Here is a 9,891-nt window from a genome sequence, read left to right as displayed (position 1 = left end):
CTGTGGAGATCCTGAGCTGCATGTGGGTGTGGCATGGGTGGGTGGAGAGCCTCCTGGATACCTGTTTTACAAAGTGAGCGATTTGCACACAGGAACCAAGGAGAGACCTTTATTTCTTTAGGAACCAAATAACTTTATTGGAAGAAACGGAAAAAGTGGAAGAAAAAAACTTAAGTGATAACGTAAAGTCCAGGAAAAGAGAGTCCTGCACTTGTTGCAAAAAAAAAAAAAAACAAAAAACCAAAAACTTAAGCGAACTTCTCTGCAAGGGCAGTATTGCCGTCTGCATGGCAGGCACGGTGACCAGGGCTCTGGTCACCCCGTGGCTCTGGGGAAGTCCAGTCCAGGCTCAGTTCTTGTCGCTGTCGCCCAGGGTGAGATTGTCAAAGAGGGACCCTGCCAGGTCAACATCCGGGGCCTCCATCATGCTCAGGGTGGTGACATGACCCTCCAGCTCTCTGATGAACGCCACCTGCTGGCTGAGGTAGTGAGTTGCCAGGAAGTGGCACAGGCGGTGGTCGCTCCTGTAGGTGGCCAGCTGGTACAGGTGGAGCAGGCTCTGGTACACGCACTTCTCCAAGAACAAGGCGCACTTCATGGCCTTGAGGCCGCTCTTCCAGTTGTCACTGACTGGGTTCCCGATGTCGTGGAAGTCGAGGCGGCCCCTGCGGTTGTTCTGCAGGCATATCAGGTTCCAGACCCGCGAGCTGTGGTCGCCGGAGCGGTACACAAAGAACCAGGTGAAGTACCTGACGGCCACGTCGCCATCGCGGCGGAGGTAAAAGGCCACGTCCAGGCAGAACATGGAGGCGTGGAACTCCAGGGTGACATGGCTGTTGACGGCGGCCTCGCAGTCGGGGTGGTAGTTCTGGCGCCCCTGCGAGGGCGGTGCTTGCTCCATGGTGGACGGCTCGGGCATCGTGGCGGGCGTGAAGGCCAAGGTGAAGGCGAAGCCGCGGGGCCTGCGGTCGCTGCCTCGGAGCTCTCCCGTGTGGTCGAAGAGGGCGGCCGCTCTGGGACAGACCGGAAATGGGGTCCGTTACGGGAGGTAGGCGGTGGGCTTGCGGTTCTGTTACCGGAAGTGGTCGCGTGGGGTGGGCGGGGCAGAAACGCTGCACCCACGTTCCCTCACAGCCTGGGTGAGACAGGGTGACTTTGACCTGCGCACCTGGTATCTATTAAGTTTTTAACTTTGCAAAAATACTTGTTTCCAAGGACTTTCTCTTGTTCTCTAATTGTGCCCTCTTATAGCACCCTGTTCTCATTTTATAAACCCAGTGTCTTCCTTAAAATTCTGAGAATATGAATTTGTAATTTTTGGTACTGTTCTCTTCCGTTTCCTGTATTATAGTTGTTTTTTTCTCCAGAAATAGTTCTGTTTGTTCATCATGATCTTCTCTTTGACTCTCCTCAAATATCTGGCAAACATGTGTCCATTCGTATCTGGGAGTAAAGGAGTCATGTGATCAGCCAAGGTAACTAGCATGGATCTGATCTACAGTTGGGACGCCCATTTCATAAGAGTCTTCTCCTCTGAATGGAGGGGCTCAGTGTGTCAGTTAGGGAGTCTTTTCTATTTGGGGTACATGGTGTGGAGCTTGTAGGTAAGATAGGGAGCATCCCAAGTGCCAATAAGCTTGGCATCTTCTGACATTAGAAGACTTTCGTGTATCTCTTCTGTAATAGATTGTGTCGTTCTGTTTTGTTTCTTCCTCTTCTGCTGAGCGGGTCTGCGGTTATCTGAAACCTGCTCTCGTATGGGTTCCCTTCCTGAGCCTTAGAATGACATAAGGAGACTATCACCCCATCGCCTGCACCACCACTGTGCACTGGATCTTGGTCAGAACAAAAAATAAAGATGTACTGTCTTAGGCCAGCAAGACTTGGGATATTTGTGACAGAAGTTAGCCTACCCTGACTAGTTCCCCAAAGGAAGTTCTGGATGACTACAGGTTATAAGCCGTTGTAAGCTTATAGCATTTCCTCTTGGTGCAAATGCAGATCCCAAAGTTAAACAGTCTAGATAGAGCCGAATCATCATGCTCTTATTTCTTTTGCTAAATTCACCAATAATATATATCAGTCCTGCTCCCTTTTTCCCTCCTGGAGAGTGGAATGAAAAATCCCTCAAAGACCCATGAAGCACAAGGAGTAAGTTTTTCCATTTCCCTCAGTGCTGGGGAACAAACCCAGGCTGGTCCTCAGGTGCCCGGCCTTAAGCCGACAACAGGAGGCATAAGGGGTGGGACTGGGACTGGCTGACCCCTGAACCAATCAGCTGTGGTGAGCGAGATGTGGGTCACGTAGGAATGGGGGCGCCCCCGGAACCACAGAACTGGAGGATGTGTTTGTGTGGGGCAGCTCCCCCGAAGAGGAGGATACTGGTCCAGAGCTGGCAGCGGAGCTCGGGAGATGGTCCAGGGATTGTCCCAGTTAGCCTTCCGTGTTGGAGTGTGAGGGCTGTAGACTGGAGGGAGTCCCAGACCTGTGTGTGTCTCCTCCACCACACAGCACGCCGGGCGCTTAGCACCTCATTTGCTGAGCAGTTCCTCGCCTTTGGAAAAGAGGAGAGAGAGAGAAAGGAGCAACAACAGTGGGCTCAGAAAGGCCTGGAACAACCAGTTTGAGACATCTGTGGGGGTGGAAGATGGCTTCAGCTCCCAGACGCAGCCTCTGGAGTCCCTGGGGCAGGGTTGCCTGGCAGTGCTCTCCATGAAGGCCAGGGTTCGGGAGCCTGGCCGCAGTGAGCACCAGTTAACCAAGGGGACCAGGGCGCCAGTCCCAGTGAAAGATTTGATGAGTCCTCACCAGACCCGGTGATTCCCTGCCTTCTCACTAATCCTCGCCATTCCGTGAGGGAGGATTGTTTTTATCATCTCCCGCACGAGGAAACTGAAGTCTGCGATATAAACTTCTTGTGCAAGATGATGTGGAAACTGGAGTAAAGTCAGATCTGACTCTCAGCTACACCCCTAGTGACCTCAGTCAATAAAATGGGGTATACACAGGACACTGTGTCATGTGGTTTCTTGAGGCCTCTCCCAGGTTTACATAATGAGAGAACAAAGAGGTGCAGACAGACGGCTTTCTGATTCTGTAGCAGCTCAGTTACCCCCCTGCCCCCCTTCTCGGCACAGTCCTGACCTTCAGCGAGGCCAGCTTTCCCGTACCCAGCCATACAGGACAGTCTCTTCTTGCTCAGCTTCTACTAGGAAAGAAGCTTAAGTAAATTTTTTAAAATTTATGAAGGACCACAGTTTGAGAGGGAACAAAACTTTTCCTCAGCAGGCCGCCAAGCCCCTGAGCACGGCCGGGACGAGGGCGTTGAAGCTGGGCATCACTCCTGTCCTGTGCCTCCTGGCCAACCCCTCCAGCTGGGTTGTTCGTGATTTACATTCTGCTGGTCTTATGGATAGGTGACATTTCCTCTTCAGTTTGTGATCTCTCATCCTCTTTCAATGGGGGTCATCAATATTTCATCCTAGGGTTAGAACAGAGACCTGGGTTGCCTTTCCACATAGACTACAATCAGTTTTCTAGAGAATTAGTGAGCACCTCTCTCCCAAACTCCTGTCCCTTGGTCGATTCTCCACATAACCATTGACACGTGTGTATGCTTCTTTGCAACCAGAGTGTACTTTGTGAGGTCTTATGAAGATCACCACCCGTCTCCCTCTCTCCACAGTGTGATGCACGTAAATCCGCCAAAATTGCTTACTGGTTCTGTGTACCTCTTTGGGGTAACTAAACCACACTTCTCCAATGTGGACCCTAATGCTTCACACCTGATTTTTTAATCTGGGGGGGGAGCAAGGAGGGGTAGGGCTGAGAGGTCAGAAAACCACCCATGTTGTGCATTTAGTGGCCAGCAGTGGACTCAGACCCATTTCTTATAGAAACGAGCGCAAAGAGCAGTGGGGATCATCACTGGTCCTCAGTGCTTTCCTGACCGTTACTTTGTGATTGAGCACGTGTTGTTCAAAAATCCAATACCTCAGTTGTACTTCTTAATCCCGAAGGAGTTTTAATGATTCCTCTGTCCCATGAGGCCAGAGACTGTGACTCCCTTGTGGAGCCTTCTAGTCTAGCTGTGGTCCTGTGATTACTGACTGCTTCTCAGATGCTCCGTTTGACCCAAGGAGGGGTGAGGAAGAACCACTACAGGAGGAAGGTAAACAACACAAGTCTTGGGGGTGGGCTCAGCCTCTCAGTAGTGATGCTATTGTCCAGAAATGCCTGGGGCCCTCACCTGGGCCATACTGCTTGAGGCAGCCCTCACAGACATTTCCCCTTTGGGAGCCAGTATTGTGATTGGACCCGCCCCCACCACCACCACCACCTTGCGGTTCGTATTATGATTGCAAGATGCAGTTCAGTGACAACCACCAGGGAACTTTGAAAAAAAAACATGGTTTATGACTCACAGGTCCTGGAGGACACATGGCACGCGTGGAGCCACACAGCGAGGTCATGGGTAAAACGAGAGTACGTGTGTAGGCCTGGGGTCCTATATTGGGGTCTAGCATGGGATGCCTGGGGTTTCCCAGGTTCAGTCTTTATTGGTGAATTTAAAACATGAGCGGGAATGAAAATGCCAGAAGGGAAAAACAAGTGGTCAGATGGTCAGTTCCCTAAGTGGACCAGAGATCTCCGAAACAAAGGAAGCTTCTGGGGCGGGGCCGCCTGGCTCTTCCTCTAGTCCTGTAGCTGGCAGTGTGTTTATTCAAGGTAGCTGTCTTTGATGTGGGTGCCTAGGCAATCCGAAGCTTAAGGTCAGGCACTTGCATTACAGGAAAAAAATAAAATAGAAAAAAATCCTTAGTCAGCTGCTTACAGGACAGTCGCCCCTGTGATGCTGAAGCATCCGAGTTAGTGGTGAGGACGTTAACAGCCTTCAGTCATTTGTAGGCGGAGAGCTGTCTGGTTTGGAGCGCACACCGTGGCCTTCTTCCGTGGGGAAATACAATACAGTGCTGTCCTGCTGTCGGCAGGGGACAAACTCACAGTCTGACGAGCCTCTTGGTATAGGGTAGGGTCAGCCGGCAAGGAGCTAGCAAGTTCTGCAAAATCATATCATAGTAGGTTGTCCCCCGATGCCATCGGGGCAATGCGTTTATTCCACTGTTTCTGGAAAGTCTGAATCTGCATGGCAGCGTTCCGCAGTATAAACTGGGAAGTCGGGCCACCTGGGTGAGCAGCTAGGTCTCCAACTCGTGCCAAGGCCCAGGGGTGTCATCTCTGGTATAGGACGCATAGGCATCTCCAGTGGTGAACTCTTGGGCTGGGGTGGTATTGTCTGGAATGGTATCCTCTCCAGCAGTGAGTCTGTCTCACTCAGAGGTGAGGTCCTCTGGAGTGGTGGCCACCCAGGGGCGGGTGCATGCTCGCACGTGGCTATGCAGTTGGGGTATTGATCATGGGCTGGGCATAGGCTAACCTGATATAACTTAAAGGCTTCCCCGAGGACCGAGCTGCACATCTGACGCCTGCTGCTAGTGGAACAAATTGTTAAGAGCTCTCTGGGGTCATCAGGGGCACATTTAGCAACAGAGTGGGTTGCTGTCCTTTGCGTCCCGGAGGAGGAGCTCATCCAAGCACATAACGATTCTGGGCACATTTATATCCCAGGCTACGGGAGATCTTATGGATGCTACTTAGGCATTCCTGGGCTCAACCCGTGAGGGCAATCAGTGGACAAATCCTGGGAGCACAGTCCCTGTACCCAGGTGGGTTTTATGTACGAGCCATCATAGGGCCAGTTAGCTTGTAGCACTGTTTGATGTTGAAATTGGGCAAGTGTCATTTAGACACTGCTTCCAGGGGCCCCTTGCCTATAAAGGGATGCGATCCCTTTGCCGCTCAGACTCAGTGGCACACTAGCCTGAGCCCTTCCAACAGGGCTCGCCAGCATTCCCTGCTTTTCCACCCTGTGGTGCTACTGTGGGCCGGAGCAGTGTTTTTACAGCAGTATATCTGGGTGAGGGCTAGGCCCAAGGGCTCTACCAGCAACCCTATCACCCAGGCGGTACAAAGCAATAAGAATAGCCGTCACCAGATGGAGCGCTGACGTTTGAAGGAGCTTGGGTCAGGGTCCTTCTGGATGAGCTATCTGTGTGTATTGCTTAATGGCTGAGCGCGGTTGCTTGGTGGGGGAAAGTACAGGGTTGCCTTGTCTGGCGTGGGGTCAGGCCACGACTCGTAGCTTGCTCGGCATGTTCTCATCCCCCAATGTGGCCTGTGTCCACCAAGCAGAGTTCCTTTCCCTCTTTCAGACCCCCAAAGTGCGCCACTGGTTGGTCCCGGGGCGATGGCTGGTACTTCCTCTAAGTTAGGTGGGGCATTCAGTTTCATTAGGCAACTCTTGTAGCCACTGTATTTGGTGAGAGTGGCCGGTGTGGAGGTGGCTGCTTTTGGAGAGTCGTCACCGTTGGCAGGATCTCCAAAGAGATGATCTCGCACTGACTTGGTGGGCTTGTGGCCTGTGGGGCATTCAGTGGTGAGGGGACCATATTGGACTCTCTGCCCTCGGTCGGGCTATATCAGAGGGAAACAGATGGTCAGATGATTAAAAAGAAATTTATAGCAGCACAGGGAAGTGGAGTCAGAGGTCAAAATTTAAAGGGCATCGTGCTAGAGTGTGAAAGCTCGAGACCTGCCAGAAATGACCCGAAGTGGCATTTTGGAGGGTGTGTGATAATTGTGTACTAATTGGTATGAGGGGTATAAAGGCTCAGGGGGTGAGAATTAAGCAAGATGAGGGCCTGCGGCAAGAGTTCCCTCCATTTCGAGAACCACTTGCTTGAAAATCATTTAAGTAGTGTCTCTTTAAGAAGGTCATTAAGATGCTTGATGAGGCCAGCCACCTGGGGTGGGAACCTAGGTGGAAGTTTGGAAGAATGCTGGGTGAGAGAGCCCACTGTTGAATCTCCTGAGAGGTAAAGTGGGCGCCCTGGTCAGAGTCAGCAATGGTTGGCGATCTGAAGGGAACAGCAGTGAGGGTAGTAAGGAAAGAGATTACCTGTTTTGGGGAGGAATTGTGGGTGGAGTTCACCAAGAGAAGCCTCGTGTCAAGTATCCGTGACGGTGATGGGTTATCTGGAAGCCCCAGCAGAGCGGGAGTACGGTCGGTCTCCCCGGGGGAGCGGGTCCCCGTTGTTTGGCTTGGGTGCAGAGAACGCGCTCATCTATCACCACCTTGGCTGCCGCCGAGGAGGGGGGCGTCCCCTCGCACGAGCACGAGTTGTTAAGGCACGAATTCCCCGATGACCCGAGGTTGTGCGGGTCCCTTTCACAGCTGGGGAGAAGGGTCGGTACCCTGAGGCATCTACGGGGCCGAGAGTGGAGGGCTGAGTGAGGGGGTCTGACCGCAGTATTCCTAAAAGTGGCCTCAGGTGTGGAGCGGTTAGCGTGAGCAGAAACGTGAGAATTGATGAGAGGGGGTGGGGATTCTCCTAGTTCCTTGCGTACCTTGGAGCCCCAGATGGCCTTGCCTCGTATGAGAAAAGTGTCCCTTAGCCATTGGCCAGAGCAAACTGCAAGGCTGTTAGCAACAGCCCAGGAGTCTGTGAAAGGCCCTTTTTGGTGGCCTCCTTAAGGGCTGAACAGCTACAGGTTCTGCCAGTTGGGCTGAGCCAGGAGTGTCCCCCTCGAGCAGAAAGGTGCCCGAGGCCGGGTGGATGACGCAGCCCTCCAGCGAGCTGCGTGGCATGCAGTGACGGCAGCGCCCTTGGAGAAGAGCGCTAACTCCCTGTCCATTTCAGACAGTTGGTCCCAAGGGGCTCCCCAAGTAGCCACAGGAGGAGAAAGCGGGGTGGGGTGGGGGTGGGGGCTGTCCCTTCTCGAGGCTTTCCGGCAAGGGGCTGAGCATGGGGGAAAGCACATCCTCCTGTCACGTGGAAAGGCCTTTGACCTCAGGTTTAGCCCTCCCCTGAAGGAACCGTTTCCCTGTGAGCAAGGAGGCATCAGTGGCCGTGCTGAGCTTTTCTCTTAAGAGGCATCTCTAACCCAGGGCACTTGAGGAACTTGTGCTCAGAGTGATACCAGGTGCGGGCTGGCTAGGGGCTCAGTTCCTAAAAGAGCCCAAGAGGCTTAAGGTGCTTAAGTCCTGGTGGCAGAGGTTGTGTGTGGTTGCAGGGCCGTTTCAGTATCCCACCGGGAAGCACGTAAATGTATAATCTGCCCCCTTCAAAAGTGAAAGCAAACGGAGCCTGGGATTCCTCCAAGCTGGGAACAGACTAGAACATGTTAGTAGGTCAGTGAACACAGAGGACGCTCCTTGGGCCGACTGTACATCCTCAGTCAGTTCTATATTATTAGGAATTGGAGCCTTACTGGGGAACCTGAGCCACTGAGGTTTTGATGGTCAACGGTGAGGTGCCTTTGGTTGCTGGCTGGCTTAAGTACTGGCCAGATGGGGCTACTGAACGGGGAGATGGTGGCTTCATGACTCCAGTCTCAAGCATATCTTTATTGACAGGGCGTAGGCCTTCAGTGGCCTGTTTAAGTCGCTGCTGGGGAATGTTGACCATCTTGACCAGGGGAGGAAGAGTCCCTGGCGTCCATTTGGAGAGTCCCACCAGGAAGGCCAAGAACTTGGGCTTATTCCATGTGGCACGGTGTTGTGTCAGTACCTCCATGCCTATAATAGGAAAGAACGAGCTGGGGGGCCACCACCAGAGGAAGCCATTTGAGGGGAAGGGTCCCAGTCGTGATATGCGAATAGGTTTGTGAAGCTTTGATTGTCTTACCAGCAATGCCCTGTAGGTAAAAGGGGATACAGAGGGATTGCCTAGAATGACAGTGACTTGGGTCCCCATGTCTAGTAGGGCCAAAAAGGACTGTGCATTTTTATTGTCCTAATGGGCCACCAGAGTGGTACAGGGGTAATTGTTCCCAGGTGGTGGGACAAGCCCCTGGGAGCGGCTGATTTCCTAGGGTCGGAGCTTAAGTGGCTGCCAGTCCTGGAGGTTAGGGAAGGGGGCAGAGGGGGTAGCGGGGACGGGCTTGGGGCTAGAGGATGGATGGCGGAAGAGGGCCGTAGCTGGGAGAATGTGAGTTTCGGGGCCTGGAGTTTAGAGAGTGGCTGTCCTGAGGTTAAGTAGCCAGGAACCCCAGGTTTTCCTAACTCCCAGTAGAGGTTTTGCCTGTGTATTCCCATAAGGGACACAATTAAACCAGAGGTTTATTAGGAAGGGAGTGGGGAACCCTTTCCATTGAGGGAAATTTGTTCGAGGGAGACCTTTCTGGAGCAGTGGTGATGGAGGGCCTTGAGTGTGACGTATTGGGGCATCTGGGCAGCAATCTCCTCTGTGTCTGGCAGCCATGTCAGTGCCCTCCAGTTGCCTGATGGATGGTTTCAGGAATCCCCTCGAAATGTAGTAGGGCTGCCCTGTAGTTAGGGGGGCGCCTTGTAAAAAGAATTCTCTGGACTTAGGGTCAGATGGGGCCTATTCAGGGCTGGAAATTCAGGGAGTCATTTGGGTCACTGTGGTGATGGAAATGACAAAGCCATTGGATCATGCCACTTTTGCACAGCAGGAGGCATGGAGGACCCTCGTGTACATCAATGGTCAATTAAGGCCTTTTTAATTAGTGGTCTGCCTGTCTCATTAGACCGTATGGCCTTGATCACGGCTGCTCTGGGGAGCTCATTGAATTATTATGGCAGCAGTGACATTTTGGCATGGATACCGCAGGCAACACACGACAGAGGCAATACGCAAAAGCACGTAGCAGCATGGCAGACCTGCGGCAAGCGGTGTTCCGTTCCCAGGTGGTGTTCCCCACCTGTGTTGGTCAGCTCGTAAGCCAGTCGCAGCTAACGGGTATTCCTCTTGATTAACTGCACAGGCAGTCGTGCGATCCTGCCAACAAGGCCAATTGTTTTGTGCT

At 52.7% G+C, this 9,891-nt stretch overlaps 1 protein-coding gene across 1 annotated transcript; it reads right to left on the bottom strand.

The window, feature by feature from the left end:
- Window positions 1-349: 349 nt before the first annotated feature.
- LOC309796154 (ferritin heavy chain-like) lies at window positions 350-8,528 on the bottom strand (the record flags this gene model as incomplete). Its single annotated transcript, XM_082609211.1, has 2 exons — window positions 350-1,013; window positions 8,332-8,528. The coding sequence occupies 2 exons, from the start codon at window positions 8,526-8,528 to the stop codon at window positions 350-352; spliced, it is 861 nt and encodes a 286-aa protein (XP_082465337.1).
- Between the last annotated feature and the right edge of the window lie 1,363 nt (window positions 8,529-9,891).

This window comes from Mesoplodon mirus, assembly GCF_964341445.2.
Source record: "Mesoplodon mirus genome assembly, chromosome: X".
NCBI lineage: Eukaryota > Metazoa > Chordata > Mammalia > Artiodactyla > Ziphiidae > Mesoplodon > Mesoplodon mirus.
This window is presented reverse-complemented; position numbering and strand designations above follow the sequence as displayed.